Source organism: Ceratina calcarata, unplaced genomic scaffold (assembly GCF_001652005.2).
Source record: "Ceratina calcarata isolate Rehan_Ccalc_2016 unplaced genomic scaffold, ASM165200v1 scaffold72.2, whole genome shotgun sequence".
NCBI lineage: Eukaryota > Metazoa > Arthropoda > Insecta > Hymenoptera > Apidae > Ceratina > Ceratina calcarata.
The window spans coordinates 1448486-1469810 of NW_017178472.1; the positions used below are offsets into that span (position 1 = coordinate 1448486).

Here is a 21325-nt window from a genome sequence, read left to right on the forward strand (position 1 = left end):
CTTGTGATATGCAATTGATTTAGAGATATTCTTGAAATAATTAGTAGAAACAGTTTTACGCGCTGTATTCTCAATTTAAAAGACAAAATTTATTTGAAATAATGAAACAGAACGTTTCTGCAAATATTCTTTGATATTTAAAAAAATTTCAATTGTTTGTCGGACGATTTTGCTCGAACGGACTACTTCGTATATCCAACAATCGAGGCTATCAAGTTTCTCACGAAAATCGACCAATCGAATACCGAGAGCGGATCAGATCCAACGATGGCGTGTCGTCGCGTCTATACAGTTTTCATGGCGAACAATATCGTAAATAGCCCATTAAGGCGATGTCCGTGCTCTCACGGAATCCATTTGTTTTATGTCCGCCGATGCCCTCGCGGCGGAGATTACAGCATCGTTTACCGATAACGATGACTATTTGTTCAATTGGATTCGGATACACGGACGGTTCTCCTCTTTGAAGGAAGCTCTGTGGAAAGGAACAGGATTTAAAGATTTAATGATGGACGGCGGCAACGACCGAAAGAGTGCACGTTCTTTCATTGCAAAGGAACGCGAGCTTTACAAGCTCTGCATAACCAAAACCGTGAGACCAACGCCGAGCACTCTTTTATTCGTCGAGTGTCGTTTATCTGAACACTTGCCCGAGCTACTTTTCCTCCTCTTTACGACGCAAGCGTTTTAGTGGAAATTGTTATAGCAATCCGGAATGTGTTTATAGATTGTAAAGGGTACACGTGCGTCCCTAGCGTTCACTAAATTTTGATTTTGTTCGTTGACTAGTTTCTTATAAACTACGCGAGGAAACACTGATCGAAAACAATATACATATAAATGGACACAAGCAGAGAAACATTAAATATTTGCTGTTCATAAACCTTACGATAGAACATTGTAAATATTACCATCAATTTAATAATGTTAATAATTCTGTATTTTTTGTTACAGGTGCTCTGGCTTCAGGTGAGTTTTCTATCTTGTCTTCGTATATTGACGATTTGTCGTCTTTGCGTGAGTAAAAATCTTTTGGAAATTCTCTTTGCATGCTTTCCATTTACAACGCATTTCGTGTCTTTCCGGATGGCGAGTGAATTTCTTTGTTATGCAACCAGAGAGCTTTGTCTTGCAAAGTACGCGACCTGCGTTTGTCTGTGATAAGGAGACTCATTCATTAATAATGGATTCTACAAACTAACTCTTCTTCTCTTTGATACACGTTACTGTACAAGTACAGTATCATATTTAGTTAATTTAATTGAATAATTGATAATAAATCAAAAACAGTTAAATAATAGATGTTTCAATACGAAGCAACGAACGGGAAAGCTATTTCAGTGCCGCTTAACCTTCTAGGAAATAGTTTCGCAAAAGATGGTCCATTAAACGACGGGGAGTGGGGATGGAGAGCGTATCTTAATTACTATGCGGCAGACAGAAGAAATTCGTCGTGAAATTCGTTTGGCCCGCGGTGACATTAATTTCGCAAAAGCAGAAAGCCAGCCGGCTGGTTTTCTTGTCCGCTTCCGGCGTCGCCTGGCCACGCACCATGTACTACCTCCAGAACGCCGAGTCGTGTCGCCGAGATAAGAAGTTGGCGAAATTATTCAACGTTAATGCGAACATAAGCACTGCAACTTTCTGTCTGTTATTACCGAACACGGAGATAGACGGAAGTCGTCGGGGAAATTATGAGACCGAAACGACAGTTCTCCTACGCGTGACGTAAACGGTCCGAAAACTGTTCCGCGAGTCCTTCACCGTTAAGTAATTCTCTTAATTCGGAAAACACGAACAACGCTTGAAGAATAATGGGTGGAGGGTCGCACGGGTGAAAATGCTGACGGGGCTTCATTTTGGCTGTTTGCTAAAGTAGTCTGGGGTCAAGGGAAGTTACCGAGATGCCACGAACTACGAGTGGATACAGGAATTTGCGGAACTCGAGATAGTATCTAGAGAGGTATCGCGAAGGGTAATTCATTGCGTCCCTCGATTGGAGAACCTTAAATGGTCTTGAACAACCTCTAGTGCTAATTGATTTTAAGTAAGCCTACTACTATATCAAACGCGATAAGTGAACCTTACTGAGAAAATTCTCATCAATATTCGACAGAGACCTTGTAAATTTTAAAGAAGTTGGATTTCTTTAACGTCCCAATATATACCACAATAGCAGCTGAACAGCTGCAAACCCTTTTATACCCGTCACATAAATATCCCAGAGAGGCGAGCAAGTATACCATAAAAATCCATTAAGGGCCTCAGCAAATCTTGTTGAAACCGTGATAATCCGGAAATCAATGTTCAAAGTGTGTATTAAGAAGCTGTATACCGTTTTCACCAAGGAGAATTTCAGTTCGAAGGACGAACGAGAAAAAGAACAGAGAGTGAGAGAAAGAGGTCCGTTGATAGAGAAGGTATTGCGGTCGGGGATATATCGCCGCAAATGTTGAAGCCAACGAAGAGTCAAAGTCAAAACCCGAGAGAGCAGGTCGGATTTTCTCGCACGCGCTCGAGCGTGTATCGGGAATGCCGACGACTCAGGCCCGCCGGGCACTGTGTTAGGATTCGAAAAGCGGAATTCTTCTAAACGGAGAGTCCGCGATAAATCTGACCACAGAGTGGAGAAGCCTCGGCTACTTCACACATGACCGCCGTTTCGTCGGTTCTCGACCCATCGGTCGGTGCCGCATTGTTTAGTCGTCTTCCTCGCTTTTTCGGTCATTCGCGGTCGGACGGGTTGGATTTTGGTCGGATCGTTTTTGTGGTTTGTCTGGTGAGTGGGCTTCTCGGTATGAACAATGCTTTGGTCAGGTAAGAGGAGTATTGTTGTAACATGCCAATAGTGATCTCGAGATGTAAGGTACTAGAGGCTGATCTTTGTAAAAAGATTGAGACATATAATTGTACATAAAATTGTCATTTCGTTGATACTAAATATATACAGGAAATGTCGAATGTAATCAATTTTACGTATAATAAAGCGTTAATCAAATTAGAATGATTCTTATAATATGTTAATAATGTTGCCACGTCAATTTAATAAGTTAATAGCAACGACTAAAGGATCAGATATTAAGTTACCTTCGTTGCATAACAATTACAAAATACACGGGAGACCTCATTTAATGAAGCGTGTATCGTTTGATTCCGTATTAATAGCCGTGTTCACAGAATTACATTCGCTCACAGGGCAAGAATTATGGACAGGGATCTACTCTGTGTACCACTTAAGCGTAACAAAACTGATTCGATATTTCCTTTATTAGCGATTCGCGTTGCAGCATCGTATCATTAGAGCGCTTCCTCTTTAATATCGCACTCGATATCTTCGCCGCACCATTTCCCTCGCCCCGGTATTTGTTTCCGAGGCTCGTATCCTCGAAATGCGTTTCCACGAACGACAGGGTCGAATGCAAATTCGGCACTTCTTCTCAATGCCTGGCCCGTGAACCAGCGCTTTAGCGCTAGTTAATTCTCGCGTAAAAAAAGAATCCTCTAATAATTTGAAAGGTGATCCAATATCGATTCAAAATACAATGGAAAATAAAAGTGATTGTACAAAATAGTAGTTTGCTTATGGAAGAATGTATGAAAGTTGATGGTAGGTAAAATTGTGCGATTTTCTCAACATATATATAGAAGGCAAGAGATTGAAATCTTGCCTGGAATAAATTTATTGCCCGGAATATGATACACGCAATAGCTTTTGCTAATGTTTGAAACTGGCGCTCGTCCTAAATTCCATATAATTTATTTCCGTTTCGAAGATACATAATGCTAAGTATACATATTCTCGAAGAGTATTCTAATCGAACACCGAAAAATGTACTTGAAATACGTACGTTTCGCTATTTATTAATTGAATGTGCACCTGTCGCAACCCGGCAATTTATACGTCCCTCGCAAATTTTATTCAAGCTCTTACCCTATCCGAAAACTTCGTTTTAATTTATTTTCTCCGCTGTTAGCGGGGAGAAAAGACAGAGGACGTAAATCGAAAGAAAGCACGTTGCATAAATCGTCGAAACAAGGTACCGGTTGGCGAAAACACGGCTCCCTAAAAAAAGATTCGTCGACTAGCAGCAGCGGCAGCAGCAGCAGCAGTAGTAGCAGCAAAATAACGGCTGGAAATTTATTCGCCTTACGCCCACGCGGCTCGGCGGCTTTAATCTAATCAGGCCGTGGATCCGATCGACGAGCATCGATTCGAGCCGTAACTGAGGAAGGGGACGGTCCACGGTTTCAATCTACTCACTTACGATATTCGTCGAAGAAAAAAGTACGGGAACATCGCGTCGAAGGAGCAGAAACGAAAATAGAGAAAACGGAGGGGCGCGAGAGTGGATGAAATGAAAGCAAAATCGACGAATCCGCTGAAAAGTTGGCGGGGAACTGTGTAACAAGCGAGGATGATGTAGGTGGAAAGGACGACAAATAGAGAAATCAGACCGATATTCCGTAAAGATGACAGGATGAAGAAGGAGGTAGTCGGAGGAAAGTGGACGGAATTGGAGATTTTCTGCGAAATGTTTGATATGGCGAGGATCAAGATTTTGACTGCTCTCTTCACTTACGGCTCGATTTTGCCAGTACTTTGCCATTGATTTCTTGTGTGTTCAATCCTTTTCTTTCTCCTCTCTCGAGTTTGTATCGCAAAAATCTTAGATAATGCTGCAAGGTTTATTTCTTCTTACAACGGTTTCTCCTCGCAATCTCGCATAGATATTTTTAATCAATTTTCCACAGCTCAGTGTTCACTGTTCAAATATAAAATAATGGACGAGAGAAAGGATTATAAATTCTTTCATAAAATAACCAAAGGTTAATACCGTTCCTGAACAGAGTTCCTCGTACGTTTAAAGATTCCCAAAGTAAACTATTTTCAACTAACATGCTCCTCGACAGAAATTCCGAGGATGCTCCGCGCATACTTACAGCCTATCGATCTTCCTAGTAGGAAGCAGGAATAAACCAAACTTTATCTTTATGTATATCTTAAACGAAAAAACATGTCATATACTTTTTTCCTATAAACTTCAATCTGAGGACAAGAAAAAATAAAACATAACGAAAAACTGTTTAGGAACATGTACAGCACCTGACTATTGTATTTATAAGAATATTTAATAGTAACATAGTATATTGCACTATTCACAAAAATACAATTTGTTTGATACTGTATAGTTAAGAAGTACTTAAATTGGATTAATCCACTCTGTAGAACAACTCGCATTAGGGACACTAAAGGAAAGTAGAAAACACGCATTTAAAACCACGAAATTCTTTCAGTGGCATTGGCTTCAAAGATCCTTCCGAATCCACTCAGATCGGGTGGCCTGGCGTAAAGCGGCGAGACAGGGGTCGGGAACTAATATACTTTTCCCACTCCCTCCTTACCCATTCTTTGTGTTTCCCGTAGAAGATTGTGAGACAAGCTCCTAAAGATAACGAGATAACCCGTTTTGGGGGTGGCATTCAAACGTCCTCATTTTCAAAAGCCGAGCTGCGCTTATTCGTACCTCTTCTCTCCTATATCCGGTCAAATTCAAACTTTCCCGAAAGTGGATCCGTTATTCTCTCTCCCGCCTGGTTCTCCGTTTCGCGCTCCTCAAGTCGGGAAAAACCTGTACAAGGTGGCCCATTGCCGTTTCTCACGTTACCCGCAATTTTCCTCTTCTGGGATGAGCGGGCCGTCGCGAAAGGCGAACTTCCGTTGGAAAATGTCGCGCAGGAATGCCTGATCCCCTTCCACTTACGAAAGTCGATCCGAAGCAGGTGGCTATTCTGGAAAAGTGAGTCTGAAAAATAAAGTTTATGTGTAATTGGAAAATAGAGGGAAAATGTTCTTTAGGAATCTTGAATTGAAAAATCCTTTGATTTGTATCTTCTGCCACTATTCTTAGAATAAATAATAATAATAAAGTAAACTGCGGACTTTTATGTGAATTAAAACGTTTATAATGACATACAAAAAGTGCATTTTATATTTTCTATCATTTAACCATTACAGTATGTTCTCTCTCTACATATTTAATACATTGTGTATAGTATTTACATTATCAGCACATTTAATTTTGTCATAAATACATGATATTCATAGTCTAATAATAAATCATCTTTACGATCTATAAGTGTATGAACCGTACAAAAGCGCAGGTAACGGTTTATGAATATTTGATTTGATATTGATGCAGCCAGCGGAAGAGATATCTATAGTTCCGTTGAAGTAGATTCAAAGACAATTCCAGTCTTATTCCCGTCACTGATTATCCAAGTGACCCGTGGCCGTGTCAGACGGACACATGGCGGTGGATAAATCAAGATTGCTATCTGTCTGATCATGACCAGTGCTTATCCCGGTTTACCATTCAGGATTATTTGATAATCCATTGCTGATTACGCCGCCCCGTTGCTGAATACGCCATTCAATACGTTCCCCTGTCAATTAATGTCATTTATAACAAAACTATATGGAACTTCCTTACTTAATTAGAAAATACGGTTGTCAGTAAAATTACGAGCGATATATCAATTATACTGACAATTTGATTCCATTTAACGAGGAGTAACATGTATTCTTCCTCTGGCTATATAATCACCCATTCATAAGTTGTTTTATTACCGGTTGTTACAAGAAATGGATTTCTTTTTGAATATTTAAAACGAATCCCCCGACAGAGATTTTAAAATTCAGAGGGGCAACGTGCGAAAACTCGTCGAATCGCTTCCGGTTTTCCAACTTTCCCAATGCCGATACTCGACACGATGGGCAGCCGTCGATCGATTAACATACGCGGCGCGGGAACGCATAAAATTGAACGGACGCGGAAGAGTCGACCGATTACGCGTCGATGAAAATTGCATCCCCTTTCACGCGGAGACGCCGCGTCGCCGCGCTATTTTCGTTTCGAACGATTTGCATCTGGCACGTGTCACAGACAACTTTCGGGTGTATAATCGCGAACAGGTCGTTCGAACCAGTCGTTCCCAGTTCAATGACGCACGGCCACCACATTTTTGTTCCTACCCCGTCGTTGGTGCGTTTTTTCCCCCTCAGTGTCCTATACATGTAGTTCAACTTGGATATACATATCTACCTATCGACGTTGACGTTCAATCGACGCGCTTTAAAACAAGTGCAGCCATCCTTTCAGAAATCCGAATGTTGCATTCACTGTATTTATGACAGTAAAATGAAAATTATAAAATAACGTGTGAAACGAAACAGTGGCTGCTGGAAAAATAACTGATATACATCTGATTCTTATGATCTTGTCAATATCGATTTTCTACGATCTCATATTTATTAATCAACAATCCACTCAAACTAACAATCATTTCTCACGATCTCATTTTATCTAATGTCATAAATCTATAAATCTCGAGATTCATTCCGTTGGCATGGCGACTGTTAAGCGATTGAATTTTTGTAAAAGGTGCCGCGCTTAATCCCGGACTCGTGTCCGCGACATCAACAACGGGTTGACATATTTCCACAGCAAGATTCCCATAAAATCCAACGACGATATTCCGACGCACGTACAAGGCATCCATCAAGCCGCGATGTCAGTGAGGCGGCTCGGCCGTCTCGGAAAGGAATCCCCTCTCGAGCCTTTGTCGAGGCTAAAAGAGGGCCGCGAATTCTGGCCAAGAAATCGGATCCGTGCGAATTCAATCGCAAAAGGGGCAAGAGTGAATCCAGGAACAGCTTTTCATGCAGGCCAGACGACCGCCGACAGGCCGCCCGTCCCGTAGGGGAAATTCGAGCACCGTACAGGCTTCTGCAGCTGCAGGTGCAACAATATGCCCGTACGCGTGAGGCGGGGAAATCGATGCGAGCCGGGAATGAAATCGAAGGAATGGAAAGGAATTTTGTTCTTTGTTTTTTCTGTAAGATTTCGTTTAGAAACGATTTACGAGATGACCTTATTTTAGCATTTTCATGGTTTATCAAGTGCAAGATTAGAATCGTAGAATATTCTTCTTTATAATGATTTTTTTTTTAATATGCTTATAAACCTCAATAATCCATTCCTCATCGTTTGAAAACGAATGTAAATAAGAATTTAACGCGTTGAAATTATCATGAAGCTCAATAGCTGGCGCATCCCGTGAGATTTCGATGATGCCTTTTCCCCAACGCGATGTTTCCTCCACGCTCCCTTTTGTTTCGCGTGTCAGTTCAGTGGGGAATCCGATCGGAGAACCGTTCAAAGGTCTCCATGGCGGACTGGCAATGTTTTAAGACGAGCTCGACGTAATCGAGCAGGTTGAAGGGACGGGGGTTGGCGAAACGACGTCGCGCTTTCGCTCGATTGCTCGAAAATCGACGCTCCGTTTTATAGGTACCAGCTACCTACCTACCCCCCCCCCCCGCCCCCCTCGTGAACTCCGATGAAGTTTCCGACGAGGGGTAATCGATCGACGCCAATTCTCCCAACGATTCGGTATTCCGTTCGGCTCGAGGAACATCGCGCCACGCGCATTTTCTTGATTAAAGACGGAAACGCGATGGCACGAAGCTGCAGCGATATTGAATCTTCGATTCGTCGTCTCGCGCATCTATTTATTCTTTAGTGAAATTGAAACGGCTAGTACACACCGCAAATATCCAGCATAAAACTGGAAAATGATCTTACTCGGACATTCCGTATGCGATAGATTCGAAAACCATGTCAATCAGTATTTCGTTGAAACACATGTTTTCTGCAAAAATGGTAAAAGTGACGAATTTCGATCAGGAGTCTCTTCAAAGCAAGTGCGTCGCAAAAACAGCCATTTACTAGAAAGGTGAACGTTCACAAGGGAGAAAAAATCGGGTCAGTCGACGCATTTTACGCGAGAACGATCTATCGCGTAGCACACGCTCACGGCACTGTGCGACGGCGCGGCGCGTACAACAAATGTCACAATGCTGGAACGGGCACGATGCTCGCGGTTTTTACGAGGAGCCAGCTTGTTTCGTTGGATTTACACGAAATCGATAAAAATATGGAACACCTACACTGTAGATGCTTGTTCTAGTCGGGCAGGGGAACCAACCGAGAGCATTGCCTTCCTATTCTAGTTTCTTGGATGATGTACGCGCAGTCCCACGGTTATTCTAGCTAGCTCGTGCACGTGCTCGCCGTGTTATCAATGCAGGATTGTGGATTCTACATGCGTCGTGATTATTGGTTGCATGTAACAAAAAGCGCAGGAACTATACATAATTGTGCCGTGCTTCAGTGTTATAATTAAACTTCTACTTTACGTGAATTTGTGTTCTGATAGATCGATTTGATTGTGAAAGTCTAAATTTATTTTGTCTCAATCAAGTGTGACATAGATGTAAACCTTAATATTAACCGACTAGTTAATCTTATATCGGTAATTGATTGTCTAATCAGGTGTAAATAATCTACTATTAAACGCGTACACTGTACAGGATCGACTCGAATAGGCATTTCGCGTCACGCTTACGAAGATTAATCCCTGTGACGGCGACGTGTTAATTAGCATGCGAAGTAAATTCATGGCCGGTCGAATAACTCAGGGAACGCGATAATTAATCGTTCGGTGCGTGGACGATTAGGTGGCACGTTCACGACAAGGGGTTTCCGTACGATTCCCGTGTTAAACTCTCGTTTAGTGTAATAATTTGTCTTGCAATTTTCTTCCGCCTCCACGATACAAGCACACTTTTCAGTAACGCGACCAGCGTAATTCAAGTAGCTGAATTAACGACCGCCGTATAAACTAGTGACTAGACTAGTTAATTAAATACCGCAAATACAAACGATATACGAACGTGTTTTATATGCTGTAAATAAGTGCATTTATAAATTATTCTTCGAAAAATCGTTTTTCGGGCATCGTTTTTCCTATACTCAAATACAAATCCTTTAGTTCGAATATAACTAACATCAGCTTAATCTTAATTCATATCTATTATTGTAATCTTACACAATATTTAATAAATTCGGGATTAGATATCCACTTTCCACTTTTATTCGATTTTTACGAGCCATAAGAATCCTTTAACAAAACAGTATTATACAATCTTCAAATTGTAGACAAGAATAGTATTAATTAAACGAGATTTATATGAGGACAGATAATTCATGGATTTCAGAGTAACTTGTTCAAATGTTTTTGGTTGATTTCTCAAAGTTATTATAAGATAACTACACGAATAATAAATAGGTTTACTCGTATACCCAGTCTGCGATGCTCCATTTATAATGTCTTTGTATTGACTGCTATTCAACTTATTTTCATTAATCTTTATAATAATTGCATTTCAAAAATCAAATATAAACGGATTGTATAAAAGTAGCCAATGTTTTAATTATTATATTAATTAATAATTATATTGCAATATCTTCAAATGAGATTCCAATGACTTTGTTATAAATTTTACTGAAATATAAATTGCTGTCAATCAAAAATTTGGTTCATAATAATATAGTAGACAATGAATGATTGAAGAACAAGACGATTCTCGATTAGAAAATGTAAGAACAAAACAACGTTTTGTACGTACCAACCTATTATTAGCTTTACACGAAATCTGAGAAACTTTCAAAAAGATGATCATGTTAATCCTTGTATAACTTTATTGGAATGTGAGCAGCTAGGGCAGAATAAGCACATCCTAATTGTCTCATATTGAATATGTGGATGCAGTAAATTCTCTGTCATATCGGTCCCTCGAACGCATAAACACTAATTAGAACGGTACGTCGATAAATTAAGGTAATTAAACAGTAATAACTATCGCGATGATAATAGTCATTAGGTATGCATGGTTTGTCATCGAATCGCTGATATCTACATACATACATATAATGATCACCGGTTACTGCTACAGTGTCTTCAACGAGACCGGGAGGTTTATATCTCGGGAAAGGGGTGCACTGTGACAACCGCAAAATCAAACTGCCGTAACCCGTGTTTCATAACATATGAATGATAAAAGATGTAAATTAAATGATAATTGACAAAATATATCAAGCAGATTGAATTATAGAAGTTCTCATAAAATTCTAATTATTTCATTCAATAGACTAGTCATGCTACACTACAGGTAATGTATAGACTATAGATGTCTCGCAGAGAAAATTCGCGTCTTGATTGCTCGAATTGCCCAATATTATACCCATAGCGAATTTAATATTACCCCAATAGAGAACAGCTTCCGTTTTCCTCCTAGTACGGACAGGGTATACGAGACACAACCGTGTATCGATATTAGATGGGGATGGAAACGCGACACGAATTTCGTATATTTCCTACCTATTCCTTAAAAATTACATTCGCCCAATTTGCCGAAATTGCTTGGACCTGGTGCACCGTGCATCGCAAGATTCGAACCATCTTCGTTCTCCTCCGTTTCCGTTGCTGCTACGCATCCGCTAGATAGAAGCGTCCCACTTATGAGCAACATGAACGGACTATTGATGATTGAGAACAAGAAACTCAATAAAGTAGTATAGTCATCAATTTCATATTTATAATTTTGAATTTTCTTTTTTAATTGCATAGATTTGTTGTCGTCATGTTCTCGACTACAGTATTTATTAATAATACTGAAATATTCGTCGGGCAACACGAGAATCTATGTATATATAGTGTACAACATCACTGATTTTTCATCTCATCTATGCTCCCATTTACTTCAAATTTCTGTGAAAGCGCGTCTCCGGCAAACAATCCCGCCGCAGCAATATCACAGTGGAAGTTGCCGTCGCCGGTGCATGTCCGGTAATTCGTCGGTCCAATTAGCCGGAACGCGATCCGTCGAATTTATCATCGCATCGATGCATGTCGCGATAGGCAGCCGCGCAAATAATGGCCAATTATGTCGATCGATTGCAGCGGATAACGTCGATATCCGCGGTGAATCACCGTGGTCCAAGGTTTAAAGACGCATTTACAGAGGAACTAGTCGGGACTGTTCACCGTTCCACGATCCCATGAACCCTCGCATCCACGCAGAATCGTATGCGAAGGTTTAAGGTTACATTATCACGCGGCCAGATGCATCGGCCGTGCGTGATATATATCGAGCATGCATCCCGGACAGATCGCCGACGTCGATGCTCCTCGACGCTCTCCTGCGCGGTTGATTAACGCGAGATCAAGCCTGTCGTCCGCAGGCTTCCATCTCGGATTAATATCAAATTCCCCCTTAATCGCAACGCGGTCACGGCACGAAGGGAGCCACGCAGCAGGATGAAATCGATCGAAAGGGCTACGCGCGATGGATTCGATGTGTTTCGCAAGCAAGCATCACGGAACTTTCAGCCAACAACAACAAAGTGGTACGTGCCTCGGCCCAGATACGTAGCTCTTTTCGTCCAGCATAATCATTTTCGATATTAGATTTCGATACTATATCGGGATTACGATTTATGTAATCGTACATGTATACATATATATTAATACTCTTATGATGGATCAGGCTATCGTGCGTTTTAAATATTATTTTACAACTATTCTATAATTATTTTATAACTATTTCTAGAAAAGGATAATAATTGAAAAATGTACACACTGAAATATAATTGGATATTCCTGATTTATTGTTTACGAACATTATTACGTATGTTCCTAAAATAACAACGTCAAAGAAGTTGAATGGAAAGAGATTTCAAGGCCGCTTATCCGCTTCAAATAACCCCTCATTTATAGCAAGCGTATCCCAAGTTTGTGAAATAGCGACTAAAATTGGCTGTTCCACGTTGCATCGACAAATACTTACAAAGACTCTACACGTGGGCTTTCAATCTTGTCATTAACGTCAGGAATTTCCGTGAAATTGGCTCGTGAAATTCAATCGGGAAAAACGCGAGGAATTTCGACACGCAAAGACACCCGGAAAAAGGTAACACGCGGAATTTCGTTCGGATGCGTCGGACGCGGACCAAGCGTTGCCCGGTTCGAGATATCACTTTGTAGAGGTGCCAAGCAGTAATAAAATCTGCCGCGGTCGACGATTCCCCGCGATGACTTCTCGCGTTTTCATCGAGTTTAGCGCTGTTCCGTATTTGCCGCATAGCGGCAACTATCGATAACGGATTTAAAAATAAATTCAGAGAGAGACCGAAAAATCGAAATGAGTTCGCAAAACTGGGAACGTTCTACCGCGATCCTTTTTCAAAACCCTTTTACAGAGTATCGTCGCTTAATTCAATTTTGAATTCAAATTTGAGACACGTGATAGAAATTAAAAAAGTGTAAATACTCACTTTAACATTTTTGTATTTGTCAAAAATAATAAACGACAATCTAAAGAAAACAATTTATAAATGGATCATTAGAAAGGCGTCGAGAGATGAATAATTGAAGAGGGTAAATGATAACGCGTCGCAATGGTATTTCTTTCTATTTCGTCGACGATTCACGGTATCGTTACGAACGAGATCGCGAATTAATTATACAGGTCCGAGGCACGTTTGCTGGTTGAACACTCGGAGTCAGGAATGCGCGACCGTGCCATCCAATTAAAAGTTAAAAACGTCCAGCTTCAATTTGTTTTCTTCCGTACGTAACGAACAAATGTTATTGTGCTTCACGGGGCCGCGCGCGGACGGCATTTTAATAAGTTCCGCCACCCTCGCACGCCAACGATAATACGTCCACGCGTGAAAAGAATCTATGTATATATAGTGTACAACATCACTGATTTTTCATCTCATCTATGCTCCCATTTACTTCAAATTTCTGTGAAAGCGCGTCTCCGGCAAACAATCCCGCCGCAGCAATATCACAGTGGAAGTTGCCGTCGCCGGTGCATGTCCGGTAATTCGTCGGTCCAATTAGCCGGAACGCGATCCGTCGAATTTATCATCGCATCGATGCATGTCGCGATAGGCAGCCGCGCAAATAATGGCCAATTATGTCGATCGATTGCAGCGGATAACGTCGATATCCGCGGTGAATCACCGTGGTCCAAGGTTTAAAGACGCATTTACAGAGGAACTAGTCGGGACTGTTCACCGTTCCACGATCCCATGAACCCTCGCATCCACGCAGAATCGTATGCGAAGGTTTAAGGTTACATTATCACGCGGCCAGATGCATCGGCCGTGCGTGATATATATCGAGCATGCATCCCGGACAGATCGCCGACGTCGATGCTCCTCGACGCTCTCCTGCGCGGTTGATTAACGCGAGATCAAGCCTGTCGTCCGCAGGCTTCCATCTCGGATTAATATCAAATTCCCCCTTAATCGCAACGCGGTCACGGCACGAAGGGAGCCACGCAGCAGGATGAAATCGATCGAAAGGGCTACGCGCGATGGATTCGATGTGTTTCGCAAGCAAGCATCACGGAACTTTCAGCCAACAACAACAAAGTGGTACGTGCCTCGGCCCAGATACGTAGCTCTTTTCGTCCAGCATAATCATTTTCGATATTAGATTTCGATACTATATCGGGATTACGATTTATGTAATCGTACATGTATACATATATATTAATACTCTTATGATGGATCAGGCTATCGTGCGTTTTAAATATTATTTTACAACTATTCTATAATTATTTTATAACTATTTCTAGAAAAGGATAATAATTGAAAAATGTACACACTGAAATATAATTGGATATTCCTGATTTATTGTTTACGAACATTATTACGTATGTTCCTAAAATAACAACGTCAAAGAAGTTGAATGGAAAGAGATTTCAAGGCCGCTTATCCGCTTCAAATAACCCCTCATTTATAGCAAGCGTATCCCAAGTTTGTGAAATAGCGACTAAAATTGGCTGTTCCACGTTGCATCGACAAATACTTACAAAGACTCTACACGTGGGCTTTCAATCTTGTCATTAACGTCAGGAATTTCCGTGAAATTGGCTCGTGAAATTCAATCGGGAAAAACGCGAGGAATTTCGACACGCAAAGACACCCGGAAAAAGGTAACACGCGGAATTTCGTTCGGATGCGTCGGACGCGGACCAAGCGTTGCCCGGTTCGAGATATCACTTTGTAGAGGTGCCAAGCAGTAATAAAATCTGCCGCGGTCGACGATTCCCCGCGATGACTTCTCGCGTTTTCATCGAGTTTAGCGCTGTTCCGTATTTGCCGCATAGCGGCAACTATCGATAACGGATTTAAAAATAAATTCAGAGAGAGACCGAAAAATCGAAATGAGTTCGCAAAACTGGGAACGTTCTACCGCGATCCTTTTTCAAAACCCTTTTACAGAGTATCGTCGCTTAATTCAATTTTGAATTCAAATTTGAGACACGTGATAGAAATTAAAAAAGTGTAAATACTCACTTTAACATTTTTGTATTTGTCAAAAATAATAAACGACAATCTAAAGAAAACAATTTATAAATGGATCATTAGAAAGGCGTCGAGAGATGAATAATTGAAGAGGGTAAATGATAACGCGTCGCAATGGTATTTCTTTCTATTTCGTCGACGATTCACGGTATCGTTACGAACGAGATCGCGAATTAATTATACAGGTCCGAGGCACGTTTGCTGGTTGAACACTCGGAGTCAGGAATGCGCGACCGTGCCATCCAATTAAAAGTTAAAAACGTCCAGCTTCAATTTGTTTTCTTCCGTACGTAACGAACAAATGTTATTGTGCTTCACGGGGCCGCGCGCGGACGGCATTTTAATAAGTTCCGCCACCCTCGCACGCCAACGATAATACGTCCACGCGTGAACTACCGTCGACCATAAGGATGAACGCAATTAGCGAATAGCTTTGCGAGTCGAGCTGTCAGTGGCTGCAATATAATAGACAGTCAAGTTTCTGATGTCCAGAAATTCCGTGTTTAACGTTCGAATAGACAAAAAATTAATGAAGCTTCTGTACCATAAATAAACGAATAATTATTAATATGAAAATTATAAATGTTCAGGAACGTACTAATTAATTGTAAAGCTAAATTCATCTGAATATTTCATGTGGAGTAATAATCTTCATGTACAATAATATAATAACATGTGTACATGCATAAACCAACAAAGAGAAACGACCACTGGTATTAGCTGCTGGTAGGACTTCTACAGGCGACATAACTGTGCGGAATGGCCGTTGCACAGAAATTGAAATTGAATAATCCCTTCGTATCGATCGGATTAGTGGTAAATACGCAATACACGTGCAGTCTCGTTGAACATCTCATGTCCCTTTTGGTATACCTCCGCTGACCAGTAAATTGATAAACACTGTTTGGTGTCCACGGCCTCAAGGGGATTGCCAATAAGCTAAAGCATACAATGCCAATCGGCTCGCTCTATAAATCTACTATTTTCCTAACTCCTCAACATATTTATTTACCGCATTATGTTTAAAAAATAATTAAAAAATAAATTACAACGAAAAATTGAGTACAACGGTCAGATAAAATTTCATTTGAAAAAATGTTCATTTGATGAATTCAGACGTTTGTCGTGAAAGGGCTGAGACCGCTGCTGTAAAATAAACACGCAGAAGGGATGGAAAAAAGTTAAGATGCGGCACTTTTGTAGAGTTTTGGTGGCGTGAAAACCATCACGAACGAACGAAAGATCCCGCTGGCGAAGGTAAAGTCCGGGAATCTTGGGGGGGTCGTTAAGACTTTCGACGAGACGGCGGCATCGGCTCTCGGATCTTCGACCCCTCTCCGGAGGTCTTACGCGGAAACTTGCTGAACGAATGAAAAGGCGAAACCACCCTAGCGCGGGGTGACGATGAAGAAAAAAGGGAGCGGGCAGCGACCGACTGCAGCTGCAAAACTTCTCGAATCTTTTCTGCTGTCAAGTAGTCATTGTTATGTACGTACAACAATGCCTGTTCCTTTCCACGATTTAGCGCCGCCAATCCGAAAGGCAAATACTAGGCTTTACCAGTAAGACGAAACGAATTCCGCAAGGAAATTATAGGGAATGGTGACTGGATCTCTCCAAACTTTTATTTTCTATTCTATTGAAAACTGTGCAGCTAACTATGATTCGATTAATTGTGTCATAATCACGCTGTTTCTGGTTTCTTCGTCAGATTTCATAACATATGATCGCATGGACCAACTATCTTAACAAAGTTATCAGTTATTTTGGTATATTATTTTCTGTGATTCTGGATCTTTTCCTCGAAAGCTCAACAGATGTAATTATAAATCAATCACGCTTTTGCGTACGAACTACGTGCATACTTAATTCCATTAAAGAATATTTTTCACATTGATGAGACATGCGTGACTCGTTAAACGCTTTCAATTTTGAAAAACGCTCCTTTAACTATTTGCTCTTGGGTACCCTTTCTGTTGGATTCCATGGTCGATATGCAATTAAAGCTTCTCGTTAGTCTCGAGATTGTGGTCGATCGGTGTAAAGCTATCGATACCGCGCATGAATGGAGGATAAAATGCAGAGAAGTTTATTGGTCCCATAACGCAACCCGGGAATGATAAAGTGCCAACTTTTCGCAAATCGATCTTTCCATTTTTTCTACTCTTTCAGATTACGCTCTCATCTCACAATCAATGAATTCCAGCAATTGTTTCCATTTACACAGTTTTAAATTAACAATCGCCATGAATATATTCGTACCAATTATCCGCTGCATTCGTTCAATCAATAAGCATTATGAGCTAATTACATAACGAACAATGACTTTACGCGTGATGCAACAAGTCTCGCAATTTATCGTAATCGTACGGCTATAAAATTTAAATCTCTATCGACAGGAAGTGTGTTCAAGATCCGCCACGCCACATCGTTTAATCGAAGCATCAGCAATCTTGAGGCTCGAGGAGCGCGTTAAGTTAAATTCATACACTCTCCTCGTCTACAGGTGGTTTATCACGGTCTACGTCTTCAACAATGCCGATTTATATTGTCTTCGCGTTTTTTGTGTATTTACTCATTCCAAGAGAGAGAGAGAGAGAGTGAGTTCGTGCGGTTTTTGAAGACAGGTTAATGGTATCAGTAATTAACTAAAATTATTAGTGGTCCATATTGTTGGATCAGACTAATTTTTATCTGTATGAAACAAAGAATGTATAATTTAATGTTCGTGATTTGGAATTCTACAATTTATATCAATTGTGTCAATAGAAAAGAGATCATTATCTTTAATCATTCACCAAATTTCTCGAGCTTGACTACCTCGCGTAGACCCGTGTAAATCACGCCAAGGGATGTTCGAGGTCGTCGAACCAGAAAATTCGCGATGATAGCCTACTTTCAACGATGTAACACATACCCTCCATTGGCTTTCTCCCTTTCCCTCGTGAATGACTGCGGACGAGTTGCGGGAGAGATCGATCAACCGCCTAATCGACCACCGCGATGAAGTGAATCATAGAACCGAAAAAAAGAGAAGATGAAGCGAGGATAGGCGACGGCGTAGCGGGTGTAGGTAGAAAAACGAACAAGCTTCTAATAACGTGAGCTCTCTCTCTCTCTTTCTCTCTCTCTCCCTCCCTCGAGTAGATGAATAGACCTCAGTATAGCGGAGGCGTGGGTCTGTACTATCGTACGTTCGAATCGGAAACCAATTTGAAAGCAATACTGCGCTCATCGTTCCACCTTATCTGATCACATCGGTTCGAACAAAACGTTCCTCGGATTTGGCTCTGATCGCTCGACGAAAGCCTGATGACTTAAACGCCTTAACACCTCTTGGTATTTAAGTCGATTCCCAGGTTCTAGCTGGCCTGATGGGATTTTCTTGGTTATACAAGAGACATCCGCGTTGGTATTCCCTTGACTCTTACTGCTTGTACAACACCTGGAATGTCCGAGATAAACAAGTATCTGGGTCGCTCGTAAATTTAAGTGCAGTTACACTTAACTTGTCTCGGACGTCGTGTGACAAATACAAGAAGTTGTACAAAGATTGTAGTCGTGAAAAGTGCGCTAATAAAAATTGATGGTGCATTCAAAATGGGGAAACGCATTTTATAAGCATTTATTAATAATTGGTTCTATATACGTGAATCATAATTTTAAACTATACGTATATTATACAGAGTTGAAAAATTGTAACAATAAATGAAAAAGAAATAAAGTCGAAAAACCTACGTCAAAATGAATAACGTTCATAGTGATATACGACACGGGCCGAGTCATTCGAGCATCATGAACTTATGTATTCCTTAAGAAGTCAACCGTTGAACAACATTATGCTCCATTAAAGGGGACACCTAGAGCGCGCGTGCGATGCATCCCTGGGACCCACCCCGTTGTAGGGTAACGTGACAAAAGGGCAGGTTATAAATCCAACCGTGTTTCTCTGTCCTCCACTCGAACCGAAAAGTCTGGTCGCGCCACGCCCTCGCTTTCCTCCCCGAAAATTGTTAAAAGCCCACGTTGTGGCGCCCACGCGGGCGTGAAAAGGCTCTAATAAATTCCTAATCCAAGTGGGAGATCCGTGGTGGACGCAGCACGACCAACAGCGAGGGCCCAGTCAGCTAGACGAGGACCTAATTGGCCGACAAGATTCGTTTCGATTCTCACGGTTTCCTTAAAAAAACCGCCGCGCCGCTGTGGTGAATTTATGAGCGGACCACCACCGTAATTGTTCCTAAGTAAATTTACGACAAGCCTGCGGAATCGGTTTTTGAACGGTCGCCCAATTGAATCCATAGTTTCGAATTCCGTAATTGTGGCGCCGAAGAGCTGGCCCGTTTATCCGAAAAAGAACTCATGTTTCGCAATTTGGTTGCGCCATCCAAGTGCATTACGAAACTGAACACGTCCTTGGATATTGCGATGACTTAATGAATAAGCACTGCACGCGTAAAATCCCATAAAAAGGTTCTTAGATAATGCAAATTGATTTACTAACATTCATTTTCTGAGAAAGTTCCCCGGAAATAATATATCGTTCTCGCTATAGCGAAACTTTAATACTTAAGATCTGCTAAATCAAACAGTGGAATAATATATCAGTGTAACTAAGAAATACTACCGGAGAATCGCGTTATCATTCCCCTTATCATCTGGCAAATTAATTCCATACTAATTGAAAGCGAACGTCCTTTTAAAAGCAGCCTGATCTGTGATTTTGATCGAATCAAACGATCGGTCGTACTCGTGCTCCGAGTACATCGATCAGCGTGCTAGGATCATAGGCGTAACACGAAGAGAAGAGCAGGAAGTAGGTGGAAGCAGGGCATATTTCATCGAAGATCGATCACGGCTGCCCGAGACCCCGGCGCTGACTTCCGATTACTTGAGAATTAATTCCATGCCGGGCTTGCTCCACTTAAATTCGTTCCATTTTCGAGGTTAATCAGTGGTGCAGGCAGCTCCATTATAACCTATCATTAGCGGATCTGATCTATGCGGCCTTCTCGATAAACCCGCACCCTCATCCTTGCTCGGTTCGGTTCGGTTGCTCCGGTCCGTTTTTTCATCCCTCTCGCACACTCTGGTCGACACCGTGCTCTCTCCAACGAGGATAATTCAATTTACCGGTGCCAGCGTGATTAAACGGAACGCTTTTCTTCGACGTCTCTAGCTTTACACACTGGGACAAGAGAGGGTGTAGGTACGTGCGAGGTACGCCATCGCATCACGGAGATATAACTTGGCTGGCAGGTTGAAGCGGTGAAAAATGCCGGTGGACGTGCGATCGGATAAAAGGATGAGAGCAAAACGGACTGAAAGTGGAAAACGAGGGTCAAGTTGTCTAGGAAATAGGAAATTAAGGAGGGAAAAAAAATACGGACACGATAGAGATAGACTGCGAGTCAAAAAAGAGAAGCGAGATGAAACTGAGAAGGAGTAGCGAGAGGATAACGAAGGGGATTAAAAGTAAAAGGGCAAACTCGCGCTAGGGTTGCGGAAAAGAATAAAAGGGGAAAGGGAAGTTAGGAATATTAAGTGCGGCAGAGTGGAGTGAAGGAGGACAAAGGGGATGGTACAAAAGACAGTAGAAGTTGGATAGAAAGTTCAGTATCGTATGAGAGGCAAACTCGACAACTAAATTCCAGACAACTCAAGGACCATAGGAGAAAACGTAAGAGTGAAACAAAAATCCGAAAGGAGATAAGCCTAGAAAAGAAGTTTCTTGGAAAATACCGAAATGAGTTTAACCAAAGAAAATATGATACTACGAAATCCATAAATATATTAACTTGGGACGTACGAAGCGTCGCTTTAGTTTCAAATTTAGAAAATCATCTGTCATGTTTTTTTCTCATTATCTGCTATGATGAGTCAAATTATACATGGGATAATTTGATTGAAAATACTCTACATGTATTTCAACGTAGATAATCATTATCGGGAGTAATGAAGTAATGTGATAATTTAACAACATATATAAGCAGCTAATATATGATATTCTACGTGTTATGTATTTAAATAAAACGATA

The 21325-nt window shown here is 41.2% G+C and overlaps 1 protein-coding gene across 1 annotated transcript in view; it reads left to right on the forward strand.

Annotated features, from left to right (window-relative positions):
• nolo (ADAMTS-like no long nerve cord) overlaps positions 1-21325 on the forward strand; it is a 175727-nt gene that overhangs the window by 64387 nt on the left and 90015 nt on the right. The window contains exon 2 of the mRNA XM_018033538.2: positions 955-969. Coding sequence (XP_017889027.1) covers positions 955-969 — 15 coding nt within the window. The remainder of the gene's footprint in view (positions 1-954; positions 970-21325) is intronic.